The sequence below is a fragment of the Anser cygnoides genome, chromosome Z (assembly GCF_040182565.1).
Source record: "Anser cygnoides isolate HZ-2024a breed goose chromosome Z, Taihu_goose_T2T_genome, whole genome shotgun sequence".
Classification (NCBI taxonomy): domain Eukaryota; kingdom Metazoa; phylum Chordata; class Aves; order Anseriformes; family Anatidae; genus Anser; species Anser cygnoides.
The window spans coordinates 67,729,998-67,746,547 of NC_089912.1; the positions used below are offsets into that span (position 1 = coordinate 67,729,998).

The following is a 16,550-nucleotide window of genomic DNA, read 5'->3' on the forward strand; positions in this document are numbered from 1 at the left end:
CGTACTGGATAATTTCCAGCATAGAATTACATGACTAATTCTTGAGAAATATAAACTTCATTAAAATATCTAATTTTAAAGGACTAAAATTACATACTGAAATAATTAAATTTCATATTTATTTAACAAACAGTTTAGAACAAAGTATATCATTAAAACAGTTTTTTCAAAAAGATAACTTACTTCTCAACTAAATTGCTTCTCAGAACGTACCCATCTGTAAAATAGAAATATATGTTATATGTGTTAAGTTAAATTTAAGTATTCATGATATTTCTTCTCTTGCTAGCACTAGTGAAAAGTAGTTATTATCTTTAAAATATTTCAGATACGAAGATATACAGATGTATAACAATGTATGTTGGATACGTGTTCATGCAAGGTTTTGCTATGTCTAATTGTTCATATCTACCTGTTTAATATAACATGGTGCCTTATATTTCCTACAGGGACAAAAATGTTTTCCAAGATATATACACCAATGAATTATTACTAACTGTAATTGTTTAAAATGTTTAATTGTATCCAAATTGATAAAGAATACTTGTATAAAAATATGAAAATACCTTAGAAAAGCTATTCAGTAGTGAATTAATCTATTTCTCTGTTGCATTGCTATTGAAATCAGATAAAACTACACATATTCTTCTTCAACATATTTAATCCCTCGAAAAAAGTACTTGCTGTCTTTGGAAAAATACATCAGCTGAAATACCTGTCAAATGGTATAACATACCAAGCAAAGAGAAAGCTATGACAGCAATTACATATTTGTAGCTAAACATTGGGATGTTTGTACAAAGATAGAAAAAGTTTTAAAGTAGAAATGTCATTTTATGTTAGATTTGAAATTACTGCAAAAGTTTCCCTATTTTATTCCCTAGAGGCTTAAATGGCCACAGTTAAATTACATGTTTTTAGTAATCCATACACTGCCATATTAATACTTTTAGTATAAATTTATTAGCTTTACTTGTAAACATCCTTTGCATTCTTGCATTCTTGGAGCTGCTGCTGCTTCATGTATTCAGAAGAACCACTGTAGACTACAGAAAGTATGAGTTTTCTGCTAGTAAGACTGATCTGCAGGATCACCACCAGGCAATCTCCAGGTCTTACTGTTTTACTTAAAGGAATTATTTCTTCCTTCTTATGAACTTTTTTTTTTTTTTTTTCCAAAAAAATCTACGGAATTGAATTGAAGGATTTTCTGTATTTCAAAAGGTATGTGGCTCAGACAAAGGCAAGAATAAGGAGGACTTTTAGGGTAAATAAAAATAAGTGATAAAAAATACGTTCCTAAGCAAATCAGTCCTTGCTTAACAAAGTGGGAAGACCTTATAGTATAATTCGTAATTTTGTTTAACTGGTGGTAGAGGCATGAAACCATGGAAGTGCTCTGTAAGTTAAAGATCAAATGGAAAAATTAATGTGAAAGAAGGTAAAAAAAAAAAAAAAAAAAAGGTAAATATAAAAAAGGTAAATATCTGGCCATCAAAATGTAAAATTAAGATATGAGGATACTCCAACTAGAAAAATAACCACAACTGTCATGTACTTAAATAAAATAGGACTCCAGTTTTGCTAATTAATGTGAAAATTGACAGAAATATATTCAGAGGTTTTCATGGAGGATATTTTTATTTGTTTTGCTCTTTTATGCATAGCAAAGCAGTAGCTTCTGTTACTGTTTGAAAAGCTTTGAAGACTATGTAAGGAAAACAGACAACACGAACTACTTTCTGCTTTGCTATTAGCTTGATTCAAAAAATGTGACATCAATGGCCTCACTTTGCAAAGTGGCTGCTGTAAGGCAATACGTATTTTGAAAAACTTGTGTTCTTATGCAAGAAATTCTTCCTCACCCTGCAGGCCTGCCAGGAAGATGGCTATACTCCAGATTGTAACAGATGAGTACAGAGGGGAAAGAAATAGAAAGAAATTGACTGAATCCTTGTCAGAGGTGTATGGTTTTGGACTGTCTTCTACATAGGCCAATGGTTAAAAGCAAAGGCAAGTGGAAAGATGTTGCCACTTTGGACATAGTCTATTATAACACAGTGAATTTTTATGAGGAGGTTTGAAAGGCATTGAAACAGAAGCATACTAAGAAATCGAAACCAACAGTAGATGCTCCAGACTTCTCCAAAGAATGCAAAAACTTCTGCCAATGCATACCCTGTCCAAGGGTTTCAAAGAAACACTGAAAGGCCTTGTGCAGCTCCCAAAACAGGCAGGGATGCCAACAAGGACATATGCCTTGGATCAGCTAGCAGGGGGAAGACACTTAAGCAGTTTTCCCCACAGCCTGTTGAAAAGATTAAACTCCAGCTCCAGCAACACAAAGGAAGAATATCGTCATTGATTTTCCCTTGGCTGCAATCTATGGGCAAGAACTTCCAAGAGGTGCAGAAAGGATTTTACTGTTTTACTAGATTTTGTAGGGTATCACAGCAATACTATTTTTGGCAAATGGAAGGAGACAGAAGCAACAAAAACACCTCCTTAGCTAATGCAAAGCAAGGTTTACATAAATAAGTTGTGATCTCTCTCACGTTTGGTATGTCTTGACTATTGGAGTTTTAAGTTTTTTAAGTTCTGACACTTTTAACATACTCAAGGAGCTACTGTAAGTAGTAACAATAATAAAATAACAACAATATAACTATATAACTCCTGTCAACCATCAGGCAAAGAGAAAGACAAACATCAGACTTTAGTATGACAGGAAAGAGTTTTTTTTCTTGTTTTTGTTTTGTTTTGTTTTTTTAATGTCCTGAGTCATGTATTCTCTGACAATTTAATTAATTTAAATTTTAATTTATACTTTCACATATGCATTCTGTACTACAGCTTTTTAATAAGACTTACATTTTCCTTCTTCATTCCTGCACAGCACCTTGGTATCATCTGTATTTTGTATAATTTCAAGAGACTCCCCTGGTTTAACTTGTAAGTCTTTAGATCCCCACTTTCTTTGGGGCAAATCCTGGACTGTTGTGGTAGAGTAAAGAACTTTGATTTCACCTTCAAACTGGAAAAAAAAAAAAAAAGAAAGGCATGCCAGATTAAAACAATAACAATAACAAAACACTATAAGGTAAATCTTATGATCATGCATTTTTATAACAATATATTCCCATTTATTACTAGATTTTTGAAAACTAGGCAAATCATCATTTATACTATCTCGTATGTGTCCAGGCTTGCCATTTGCACTTACTAGGGCTCAGATCACTATTTTTACAAGTAGTAATGCTTCACTTGTCAAAGGCAAAATAATGGATTATTTACAAATTTGAGGATACCATATGGATATTTTAGTCTTTATATTTTATGTGAACAAAACTTACTTTGAACTTTTTTCTGAACTCCTTCTCTTCTCTTTCCATCTTTTTAAGCTTTTGTGGATCTTTTTCATCTGATTTACCTTTTCCAAGGTTTACCGGTTTTGGTGAACTAAAACACGACATTACAAATAAAACAAAATTAGTAACACATCTGAGGTACTGACAATCATTGTGGTAATTTTAGTGAAAATGTATTTCCTTTCACATGACTTAAGTATGTTTTCTTCACTCCACAAAACTGACACAGATAATACAACATAGGTTTGTTTGCAGAAGAAATAAAAAAATGGGGTTGTCTTTCCGACTCTTTTTTTTTTTTTCCCATGAGTTCTGATGTTAATGTATCTATTACACCAGTGAATATGGAAAATTTTTCAAAGTATCTAGCCATTAAAGCAATGAGAACTTTACATCTACCAAAAATAGTTTAGATAAACAATATCAATCACTTTAGAATGTTTAGGCAAAGGACAATTTTTGTGAAGTCTAGGTATCTTTGGGCAATAGGCTGAATAACACATGTCCCACTTTGGAGGCAGCTGGAACACCTTAGCCTTTCATACAATAGCTGTCTTAGTCTTTTGTGCCCATAAGAAGAACTTGCTACTCCAGGGAATCTGCATTACATGCTCTATTTAAAGTTCTGTTCTTTTTTCACATCCCTGATACCTGATTTGTGCCAATGAACAAGAAAAGGTTTCACGTCCTAACTGCCCTTCCTGATGCTGTACCTGGGATTTTAAAGTCTGATCTTGTGTTCTAATCCTTCCTGTTCTCTGCAGAGTTGTGGATGATATTTTCACTGAGTGTGAATGTATGTGCGTGAAATAACTTAGCTTTAAGGTGGGCCATGCTGTTTCCTTTGGATATAGAGCTCAGAAAGATCTCTCTGTTTTAATGCCTCTAGACTAGATTTTTGTAGTGCAATCTGCTTGTAACTCCACCTGAGCGAAGTCAGTGACAGCAGAATGTGACATGTTGCAGTCAGCTCCATAGATGCATCTGTGCTCATAACAAATCTGTGTTCCAGAGATGGTTGTGACTTCCTGGTACAGGGATAAAACTTTCCAAGCTGAACTTTACACCTCCAGATATGTTTCATACTGGTAGTGTAGGGCACTATCTCCTTTTCTCACAAAATATTGCAGCAGCTGAAATCAAGTACAATACATATCCACTAGAATCTCCAGATTTTGATAGAGAGAGGACTGCATGCAAAGAATCTACTGTGAAGGGTCTTTAGGTCACTCATTCATTTACACCTCTTGTCCCTCAAGCGCTAAATTGGTTGAAATTCAAAACATGCTTATTTATTCTGCAGTCTAATACCATTATTATTATAGTTTGTAATAAAGGCCATTGTCAAAAGCAAGGTTATGAGAACTACAAAACCTGACACCACCAAATAAAGCATACTATTTGCCTCGAGTAAACACTTTGAAAATGTGCCACAGTGTACTAAAGATTTCTAATTGGAAAAATAATTTCTGTTTTCACTTACCTGAAGTCAGGTGGTGGAGGGAAGTCTGAGGAATCTACATCATCATAAACATCACTGTCTCCACAATCTGAAACAATAATATATAAAAGGATTCAAAATCATTATGTTATCTCTGAATGTGAATACATTAGTAGAGAATACATTATGTTATAGTCTGCAATAGAATATATAAGTTGACAAAAAACCACAGCAAGTTTTGTAGTTTTTTACTTTCTGTAGTAACTGTAGTAACAATCTACTGTGCAAAACATATACCAGCAAACTTTTTCATAATAAGACTCTTTATGAATAATAATAGGTATTCACTGATAGTTTAATCTTCTTAAGCTGAAGCAAGTTTTTGCACATGTTGGCTAATGCAATAGATTTTAATCCTCATTTTAATTAGTCTATTTCCCACTGTGTTGCATCAAAGTATATTTTTAGGATTTGATTTTAATATAAACTCATGTACTTCCATAGCACTTTGGTCAGAGTAACATTGCCTAGAACTGGATATGAATCACACATATATTAGATTTTAGATCACCTTGCCGTGCCAAAGCAGTGGAAAGAATACTTACTGCAAGAATATACTTTGAATCATATCCAGAATATTTGTAGAAAGGAACCAATTATTTAACTCATCAAATCCATGGCTAGAAAAAGTCACAGTAGGAGATACAAGGTTTAGACCTCATTTCAGGCAGCAGCCACAACTTGTAAGAATTTGCTTTTTATTCTGTGGCTGAGACAATATTTATGAGTATACGTTATCTTACACTGCAAGTGATAAAAATAACAGCAAGCATCTCATTATTCTTTTGAAGTCTCTCATTAAGTGTTTCTTTCCAAGTTTATTTATTCATACTTAATGCCAAATAAAATGAACAAGTGGAAGTCTTAAATAGAAACATCATGACTTTAAAAATATATTAATTTGTTTTCTAGGAAGTTTGCACTATATTGGTATCTCCTTGTGTGTAGCCAAATCAGACACAATATATGAAAATTGTTTGCTGGAACTGGATAAGCAATGGGAAATTCTGTTTCCTTCCTTAGACGTGTTTTTGTGACTAACATGATACAGAGTGATGTATGCAGAAAAAAGGATCATGAATCAATATGGAGACAAAACCACAGACTATTAATTACCTTTCCCAAACTGCTTTGTTGAAGGAGACCTGCTTGGGTAAAAAAAAAAAAAATCAAAAAAAGAGAGATGCTCATTAAGTATTTATATCACATTAATAGGCTTTCACATCATTTACATCCTTTGAAAAACTTACAAGAGCTCCAAGTAATCTCCAGACATTTTGAAGCTCTGCTGACACTGGCAATAATAATAGTTCACAGGCTAAATGTATTTTTACCAGTGGATCAAAAAAAACTAGCTCAGAGCTGAATGAGAAAAGATGGTAGTAAATATATCATTTCCTGATCTAACCTCTTGGCAAGTTGGGGAGAGGATAGTCTTTGCATTTTTCTCTGTTGCTTATTATTCCCAAATTTTGGATTAATGGTATTAGATTTACCAGTTTTTCTTGGCTGTACTGGTGAGCAACATTCATTTTAACTGAGGATACAATAAACTTGCATCACCAGAGTGGAAAAGAGATGATGCATTATTTGGGTGTTCTTCAACAACAACAACAAAGTGTTATATTTTAGTTACTAGGCTCATGCAACAAATACAGCTTGTAAACATAGTAATTATGTTATGAAGTTGAAAAGAAAAGTGATCAATATAAGGACATTTTTTTTTTTTTCAGAAAAGTATCATCCTGATTTGCATTTTAATGCATGATTCATTAGACTGCTGTGAGAACATGTTAGTAGCATGTAATCAATGCTTTATTAGAATTAGTTAACGTGCACTGTGATTTCCTGGCAGACTCTTACAACAAATCTCCATTATCTTCTGCCCCATTGACTTTGGTTGTTTTTTCTCGTATACTTTTCTTTTTGTTATCTTTGACCTTTAGCTTCTTCAAGATTCCCCAGGACCAGGTATCATTCTTATCTTCATCCTGTGATACAGACCTTTGGAGTATGCATGCAATTATCACAATGTAAAAGGTAACATTCTTTTTAAATGCTCCAATTTAAAATCTTGATTGATGTACATAATTCTGATTAATGATAATGATGTATATATCACAAAGTGAGGACATTTACTGTCTAAAATGCAAAACTACAAGTGTGCATTTTAGATTTTTCATAGATATTGAGATATATAAATAGTTATAAATATTTGTCTACCAGATTTCTGTTTTCATCTTGTTACTCAGCAAGCTAGTATTTTATTATTTTATTTTGTTGTTTTCATTTCAGAGGTATTCTATTTTTCTATTGGGGATTTGCATGATTGAAGCTTTTTTTTTTTTTCTGACATAACAAAATGAAATGAAACTTCTCCAAAAGACAAAATAACCTCTTTTTTTATTTTTATTTTTTAAATTCCTGTATCCATCCTGATGTATATCCACTTGCTGATCATCCCAATACTTGACTCGACACTTATTATGTCAAATTTAAGAATAATAAAAACCAAAATGATAACACACTGCTAACGACACAAATGTTTTAAATGATATGAAAACATACCTAGTAACAGCATCGGTATCATCAACGCCATCATAAATTTCTTGATCAGAAGGAGGAGGTGGGAACATCTCTTTAACAGATCATACAGTGAATTAATGCATTTCTATTTATTGTTCCTGAATAGCATATTAATTACTGGCCTCAGCATGTCAGATATGTCTGCAACCTGTGTGTAATATCCTTGTAAATGGGGTCTTTCTGTAGACCTGCAGAGGCTATTTATTAAAACAGCAGTTTTGCCTTAACCCAGTTGGGCATGTCATCCACAGAATTTAAACGTGACACTGCCAATAATAAGAAAATGAATATTGAAAAAAAAAATGCATTTGTTTGATGAAATTCTAAGTCGCTGTTTTGGGCCCATTTGTTATGATGACTTTTTCATTTTCGTTTGAGACTAACCATGACTGAAGGTGTCAGAACAACACTTCCAGCAAATGACACCACAGATGTCAGAAGCAAATGAAATGTAAGTTCCCCATCTTGGTGGCAGATCTGACCTCTGAGTCCCACCTCCTTCAGTGCAGGGTTAGCTCAGTTTCCACGTCCAGTTCCAGCCACTGGTCAGAGTACTGACTGAAATCTGTAGTTAGCTGGCAGCAGCTTCATTTAGGACTGCCAGGGGATGCTTCTCCCATGACTAGTATCTAAACTCTAAGCTGAGAAGATGAGCTGTTCTCTTGTGATCAACGGAGAATGCTACATAAATATATGTGCTACCAAAGAGGAAACCAGTTTGAATGTCCATTTTTGACAGTGTGGAAGTGCTGCAGACATACTGGTTAGGACTTTAGAGTATTTCTGGAACTGAAGTTCCCTTTAACCTTGCCAGCAAAATGTAACTTTAATTGGTAATATCACTGGCTATTTCAGAACTGCACTTCTGGATAAAAATTCTTGATCATGTTAATATTTTGCCAGTTATACATCTGGTGTTTTGTGAAACCATTTAACTTCTCACAAAAAACAAACAAACAAACAAAAAAACCCCTTAATGATCTGTAATCTGGCATGCTTCCAATACACAGTGTGAGAAGACAAAACATTTTCATCCCAAGTGGATCACACAGGTAGAAAGAAAGTGAAGTTGGACACCATAGTTCCCTGTTTGTTGTCTGTTAGCTAACATTTAGCATGCTTCTGGATAATTACTGCATTATTTGGAAGCTGCAGAAGTCTGGATTTGAAGGTAAGCAGTACACAGAAACAAATACCCCCAAAAGTGCATGTAGAACTTACTTCCAGATCCATTTCGACCACCACTCTGACTGGAAAAACAAACACAAGAGATATCTTAGAGAAAAACAGTCATTCTTTGGAAAAAGAAAACACCATGCTTTTGTGGGTCTTAGTTCGAAACACTTTGGCTTTGGCTCTCCTTGTCTATATTGTCAGCTGAGCACTACTAATTCTATGCTGAAAGCTCAGGCACAGGCCTGTATGTTCTATGTTGGCAACAACTAAATGTGCCAGTTCTTTTTTTTTTCACTCTGCCTTCACCACACACATCGATTTCTTACAGTCATAGAGTAGTTGCACTCTTACTAATGCTAAAGAAAATGTGCCATCAAATTAGTGAGTGAATTATCTCTGAGATGAGGAGGGATTAATTTTTAGCAGTCAGGTAAAGGAATTCGGGAAAAGTACTCTGTTTTTATCATTGGAAATAGTTCATTACAAAACAGAAGAAAAATATTTTAAAATACTATACACAATAATTCAAAAGGGGGAATTATCAATATTCTCTATAGTTAATGCAAAAGCAAAAGGGACACAGTGTATTTTAAGTGAAGCTCTGAAGGAAATTTACATAAATCAACACATAGTTGAAGCCAATAGATGTGCATATTTTTGTATGAGCAGAACATTTAGCCCTAATTGTTGGTAATTGGCACTACTGGAAATTTGTGATATTTTATCTTGATTTCAGGGAGATGCAAACTGATGTCTAAAACTATTAATGATTTACTGTATTTAGAAAATATTTTACGTTTCTATATACATATTGCTAAACTAAACATGAAAGATAACTTACGACCATAGGATAATTCAGGTTGGAAGGGATCTCAGGAGGTCATGTAGTTGAACTTGATGGAATTAAAAAATAACCTGACTGAATACTTGAGAGTGCATCCACTCCCTTTAGATTCATAACTTATGAGGCAATTTTTGTGAGATGAAATGGTAAGCAAATGAACTTATTGTTCGACTGTCTTTTACCCGGTGGTGCTTTAAACCATGACTACACATTTCTAACATTTCAAGGATTCCATATTAGCCTAATATTCTAACAGTAACTGTAAAGAACCTCTTAGGCTTATAGGAACTGGGAGTATTTCCAGGTCAAAGACTTTTTTAAACTTATACATCAAAGCAAGATATTTGTTAAAGTCTTGTGCCAACAACTCCTGAAACACAGCAGACCTAGTCATTTATTAAATCTGGAATATTAACAATAGTACTGATAATGAGATAGCACTGTTTGGTCAAGAGGCTTTTTATAATATGGCATTCTTACAGTGGTTTCAAAACATCTTGATGCATTTCAGACCTTCTAACGATTCATGCTCATGAACTGAAAAGAATGCTATTAATCTCTAGAGAAGATAAAAATGTCAAAATACAACTAAAGGATTTAATGAATCTGAGACATTCATTCATCCATCCAAGTTCCTTAACCTGTTGTTTTATAAGAACCAGTGTAAGTATTCTTGTTTGCTTTTGAATTCAAGGGATATTCCTACATTCCTTGTTCTGAGGTTGTTAATTGTAATGCTTGCCATAGTGAAATGGATTGGCCGGAGATATTTCTGCAATGAATGCCTAATACTTAGATTACCTAAAACCTAGAATAACTGAAGTAACTCTTCTGACTGTCATTACCATGGTATGAGACCATCGCACGGTGAGGGAAAATGTTAATCATCAACCTACAAAAATATCAGATGTATAAACATACTTGTTACCTAAAGAATGCCACCCCAAATGCAGATCTTCCTAAGTGCTGTTTCTAGAACTCACAGGGATGTCCTAGCAGCTGAGGATCATCTGCACCCGCCAGCAAGACAGCTGTGGTCCCTGTGTTCCAGCCAGATCTCTGAGCTAAGGTTCTGGGAAGCACTAAAGCCAGGTGTAATGACTGGGAGTTGCAACATAACATCGAAATCCTCTATACCTGTATGCAGATCTCTTATGTGAATCCCAGTGTATGTGAGTCTGCACATAAGGACATATGATGGGGCATGAGCACTGTTTTTTTGCATCATGTGACAGAGGCAGACTTTTATGTGAGGCCAGGTAACAAAGGCACTACCTTCTTGTTGGGTCATGTGGTAGCCTCAGCTCCTGTCACAAGATCAGGCGTATATTCCCTTGCCAGTAAATTTGATATCTGCTGCAGATGGCACTTTCCTAGCTGCAGATTCCTTTGACATTAAAAATATGGTACATTGAAGTAGAGAGGCTGCAATGTAGCACTGCATCACAAATGCATGGGAGGGTGTTCTGTAGAGGAACTTGATCTTGTGGAAGATGTCCGGGTCCATGGCAGAGAGGTTGGAACTGGAGATCCTTAAATGTCCCTTACAACCCAACCCATCCTATGACTCTGATGAAGTCAAAAGTATATCTCATATCCATCTCAGGGGGTTTGATAGTTTTTGTTTGTTTGTTTTTATAGATAAGACTAACCACATTAGCCACTGTCTCTTCCTAAGCGCCATTCCAGTCACTCTTCCAGAAATCCCTTATCTTCAGAGGTAAAGAGGTAGTGAGGCTCATAGTTTAAGAGCAGTGAGGGTGAGAAAGGGTCTCCCAGCACAGTGAGTGCTTCTGGAGTCTTTTATTCTTACACATTAGAAAATGCAATATGTGACTTTGAGAGACAAAAAAAAAAAAAAAAAAAAAGGAAAGAGAGGGAGGAGAGAGATTTGCACTTCCTGCAGGTGATTTGTGAGTCCTGCATGTTTTGTGTTTTGTTCTCTTTTGCGTTGTGTTTCTATAGTATGGATAACATGGATTCTTCCTGAGGATGAGTGCTTATAGATGCTAGACTCCAGAATACATTCTTGTTCCTCTGACTACTTCAGAGTGAATAGCTCAGTTACATGTTTCTCATATAAGTGACTTTTTTTTTTTTTTGGCACAACAGTCTACTTTGTTGTTGTAAAACTTCCCCTTTCCAGGCTGACTGTGGTGATTCATTGGTTCCCTTAAATGTGTTCCTTTTACATACCTGCTAATACTGTCCTGTTCTCCAACATCATCATATACTTCTTGGTCACTCTCTGGTTGTTTCACAGCAGTTTTTTGCTTTGTTTTTAAAGAGTCATAATCAATCTCCACCACGGTTGTCTTAATGTAACCATCTAAATGAATGAAACCATGTAATTAAGCAAAGAGAGTTTTAAAGCCTGAAGTAAAGGAATTAGTTTAACTGGAGGTTCAAAATCAGTGTGATTGAACTGATTGGACTATCTTTGAAAACTTAAAAAAAAAAAAAAAGTGTCATGCGAAGCAACCTCAGCTTGAGTCTCTATCTGCCCACATATGTACAAATCTCAGACGTCTTAGATCTCTACCCAAGCCCTCTTCAGCTGGTGTCAAGTTAACTTCATCTTTATTTACTTCTCAGCTACAGCTGAGGAACTTCCTGTGCAGGTTGCAAGGAGCAGGGAAGGACAAAGATTCTGACAGGACATAAGGAGGGAGAGACATTTTTTTTTTTGCATGGATTGTACTTTGAGTTGGTAGACACACTGGATCTGTACTGTCCCCTTGTCCCTGGAACTTCACCAAAGAGAACTGGTTATACTCCTGAGTGTACTGGCTCAGGAGACACTTTTGCAGCAGAGCAGCTGGCCAGTCCCAGCTCTCTCATCCTCTCCCCATATGGAAGATATCTATAGTACTGGATGTTAGAAGACATTAAAGAAAGTGCTTAGCTGGTATTGTCCGGTTATTCATGTGCGAACTCTTACTGATCTTGTCATTTTGGTCTCCTCAGAATTTTAACTATTGCTTTTAATAACTTTTACTGATTTTAGTGACTTTTGTTGATTTTATGTATCAGTCTTTTAATATCTTTGCTATAAACCAGGAGATAGATCATCAGCATAGACTCACTGCTATGGGGGTCATTTATAAAAGTAGAGAAAGATTTTAGATTTCAGACAAAAAATATCTAAAAATCAGTGATAAACCCAAAAACACTTAAAACAAGACCTTATTTTATGCACATCCATTTTATTTATAATAGAATGCTATAAAACCAACCTCATAACTTCCACAGGGCCAAATTCCGATGTTAATTTAAAAGATAACATGGAATTACCTCTCATTGTTCTTAACTTATCCAAGTGCCTGTTGATGTTACATAATGTTGTACAATAACTATGAACTGAGCCCTGCATGCCAGGTAAGGACAGCTGGATTAGTTGCAGTAATTAATTGCTTTGGTGGCCAGTGACTAAGCCTTGTTAAGGCTACTCTTTGCTGTAATGCTGCAAGCGCACACATGTTCACTGTCTAATAGTGAAAACATTCAGAAACACAGTGAGGGAGCAGAACTTACAACATCCTTTTATCCTGCCCAGCCACTTTCCCTCTGGATTGTCTGTGAGACGAATGATTTCAATCTGATCCCCCTGTTTGACAGTCAGCTCATTCTTCCCTCCCTTGCTGTCAACACGAGCTCGTGCCTGGTGAAGGACTTGGATGGGTCCTGTTAACTGCAGAGAAGAAGCAGCAAAAGAAGTCACAGATGTGGAAAAATGGATTTCTTTCCTAAACATTCAGGCAAAAGATAATATAACTATAATGATAGTTGTATAACTCGTTTCATTAACATTTAAATACTCTAGAAAAAGAGACTTTACTCCTGTTCCCAACTTCCCAACTATTAAACTGGCTTTGAAAAGAGAAAGTAACAGCATAGTGATAAAGTAGCTGAAGGAGTGACAGATACACAGAAATATGAAGACTAAAACCAACAGGCTAATCTGTAGAGCCATTCTTCACAGAACAGATTTGTGTTTGATTGCAATGGGCAGCCCCACATAGTTCCAGTAGAACTACTCATATGAATAAATGTTCATTAAGATAAACAAGTCTTTCACATAATGTTCTGTGCTTACAATTATGCTTTAGAAATGATTCTAAAAGTACCCCCAAAGAGATGATCGCCCTGTTTGTTAGAATTCAGGATTTTCCTTGAGATCTTTAGTACATATTAAGAAGAAAGTTCTTTGGATTTTAACTTCTGTGGCTTTAATGTATATGCAGTCTTGTAGAGTATCCATCCCTACATAGGTGTCAACTAGAAAGAAAATATAATTTAAACACATTTGTTTGCATTTAAGAATAACAACACTTTAACATCCACAAGAGAGCAGTCTGCAGTCTAAAAGCTTCCAGTGTGCTAGTGCGTACACTTAGGGGAGTGGTCTGAAAAGTCAACATGGGGCCAACCCCCTGATGAGCACTGGCTAAACCACTATTAACTATTAGTATTTTCCTTTAATATTTGCTCTTCATCTCAGCAGCCCAAGGCCATGATATGGGAGAATCACAATGGCTTTACTGTGTATGGAGCAAAATAGATGGGGAGAAAAACAAAGCCACCCACTACATGCAAGAAAACTGAAAGAAGAACAACAAGAACGTCAAGAACAAGCATCAGTTAGCAGAAAATGACTGACTAGCAGTTTTACAAACTGCAGGAGCACGTTGACCACCAGTTATATAAAAATGATATAAAGGAGAAACAACTGTCACATTATTTAGCACCTGGGCTTTTACAATGACTAAAGCTCCCCTACAAATGTATCCTATTCCATTCCTCCCTATTTAGTCTGGAAGTCCCCTTGGGCTGGAGACCAGGGCAAGGGCAATGTGTTGCAATTTAATGTTGAAATCTCTTAAGGGCTGGATATGGTTGTATACAATATGAAGTATATTTATCCCAATTCACACTTTTGTAAAGGGTTTTTAATGGAATTTTAGTGAAGGAAATGTGCTTTAAACAGAAAAGTATATATATTTTTTTTTAATAAAAAGAACATGAGAAGGGATTTTTAGCAAAAATTATATAAGCACTGAAAACATGTCCTTGTTCCTAGTACTGACTTCAGTCTCTGTACTGCCAAACATAAAAGGGTATATTTACATTTACTCATGATTTATCCAGGTGCTTGACCTACCTAGCATGACAAATAGTTCTGCAGACAGCTGAAAAGCATATTTTGAACTAAACAATGCTAACTAATACTTCTTACGCATCTTTGCCCAGATTACAAAACAAAAATCTTACTTTGAACTTCTTCCTTATTTCCTGCTCTTTCTTTTCTTTTTCCTTTTGTTCTTTCTTCTCTTGGTCCATTCTTTTCTTTTCTTCCTTGTCCCACTTCTTCTCTTTTTCTCTCGATGGTCTAGAAGAGCATTGCCAAGACTGACTATAGCAGTGAAGCAAATCTCACTAGAGCTTTCTTATCGAAGGTCAATTAAAAACTACATCTGATAGAAAATGGCTTCTCCCAGTGAAACCTAAGATACGTGTTTAAACCCAAATGTGGCTGCAACAGACAGAGAAGCAGCCCTTTCTCTTATATTACATACATAATTTAAAGCAGCTGTTTTCAAGTGGACAGTATGCCAGAAAGGGAGACTGGCTCTGCATGTGCATGTCCAAACACATCTGAGCTAATTTTGGTAAGCAAGCTGGCAAACAGGTAGCAATCTTGGTGTTGTGGCACTGTCTGCAGCTGCTAAATACTTACCCAGGCTATCGGTGGTTGATGAAGCCAGACCTGAAGCCTGAGTTACCACTGGACTCCATTTTTAAAACTAACTGAAAGATTTTCCAGTGGTCTACAGCAAATGGCAATCAGTCTTCTGCACTGCTCCGTAAGTGTGCCCAATACACCAGGGTACATCACCTGTCATGACTTGCATCCTGGATGGTACTGAGATGTGGGCCACGGGAAGTAATTAGGACTATAACTACAGCTTTGTAGGTTGCTGCCAGCATTTTTACTCGAAGAGCTATTCTTTACAGACCCTATGGAACCGATTGAGTGAGGCTCTCTTCTCTTCCTTTTTTGGTATTTTTGCTAAACAGATATGATCAAATTAAAAAAAAAATAAAAATCTATAAATAAAAATACAGTCTGAATGAGGAACACTTATTTTGATTATATAGTTTTAAAATTACCTGTGAATGGGAATTTAACAATAAATTACTGCTTAAAGTCATTCTACTTGCGAAACAAGGTATTCTGGTGCAGGAACTTTAGAGCATTTACTCCAGTTTAGAGGATTTATTTGGATCTTGTCACACAATGAATCCGATAACTTCAGATATTAGTGGGGTGAGAGACTCCATTAAGTGAGGGGCTAAAGGGTAAGAGACAGCAGAACTCTTATTTTGGCTCTGCAGATATGCCAGGGTACGTGAACCATGAGACCTGTACATCTGGTCGCTTAGAGGAGTTCTAGGTACATTTATGTAGAAAGCAAGAAAAGCAACCACAACAAAAGAATCTGTCTGTGATCATAGTATCTAGGGGCTTAACTTACTTTTGCTCCTAGGCTGTAATTCCAAACAATGATTCACACATGTTCCTTAGATCAGAAATCAGACTCTTCTGTTATCTAGATCACAGTAATCACATGATTTTATTACAGGAGTTTTTCCACCCCAGGGCATATCGGATCTAAGTGGGAAATAATCTGTGAACAACCTGATTTTCTCCAGGTGAAATGAATGAACACAATGATGCTTGGCAGGGGCTGCAGTGGAATCACACTTTTGTGCCAGGTGAGGTACTTTTGCTAGCAGTCTTTTGGTAATAAAGGTACAATAGGCTACAGGGTTTAAAATTTCTACCTGATTTCATTTATGTCTTCATACATCTCTCCATCACTTCCTTGGCCCTGTAAGAAAATTTCAGTTTTCAATAGCCTATATACATTTGGAAAGGCATGAAGAAAATGGACTATGTAAACTTCATACAAATTGTATAAAAACATTTACAGCAAGATGTAAATACAAATTCATTTAATCTTCCAAAATCAAATTACTACATTATTCAAACCCATTAATTCTCTCCTTCCTT

The 16,550-nt window shown here is 35.6% G+C and overlaps 1 protein-coding gene across 5 annotated transcripts in view; it reads right to left on the minus strand.

Annotated features, from left to right (window-relative positions):
* Nucleotides 1-16,550, minus strand: part of FYB1 (FYN binding protein 1) — a 68,131-nt gene that overhangs the window by 1,989 nt on the left and 49,592 nt on the right. For 2 of the 5 annotated variants that reach the window (XM_013181662.3, XM_013181664.3), the window contains exons 6-17: nucleotides 16,322-16,368; nucleotides 14,747-14,864; nucleotides 13,010-13,166; nucleotides 11,672-11,804; nucleotides 8,677-8,705; nucleotides 7,438-7,507; nucleotides 6,733-6,873; nucleotides 5,986-6,017; nucleotides 4,852-4,918; nucleotides 3,354-3,459; nucleotides 2,872-3,034; nucleotides 184-217 (exon numbers count right to left, since the gene is read on the minus strand). In XM_013181662.3, the coding sequence (XP_013037116.2) occupies nucleotides 184-217; nucleotides 2,872-3,034; nucleotides 3,354-3,459; nucleotides 4,852-4,918; nucleotides 5,986-6,017; nucleotides 6,733-6,873; nucleotides 7,438-7,507; nucleotides 8,677-8,705; nucleotides 11,672-11,804; nucleotides 13,010-13,166; nucleotides 14,747-14,864; nucleotides 16,322-16,368 (1,097 nt within the window). The remainder of the gene's footprint in view (nucleotides 1-183; nucleotides 218-2,871; nucleotides 3,035-3,353; nucleotides 3,460-4,851; nucleotides 4,919-5,985; nucleotides 6,018-6,732; nucleotides 6,874-7,437; nucleotides 7,508-8,676; nucleotides 8,706-11,671; nucleotides 11,805-13,009; nucleotides 13,167-14,746; nucleotides 14,865-16,321; nucleotides 16,369-16,550) is intronic. The other 3 variants (XM_013181663.3, XM_013181665.3, XM_048057665.2) reach the window with 3 other exon arrangements.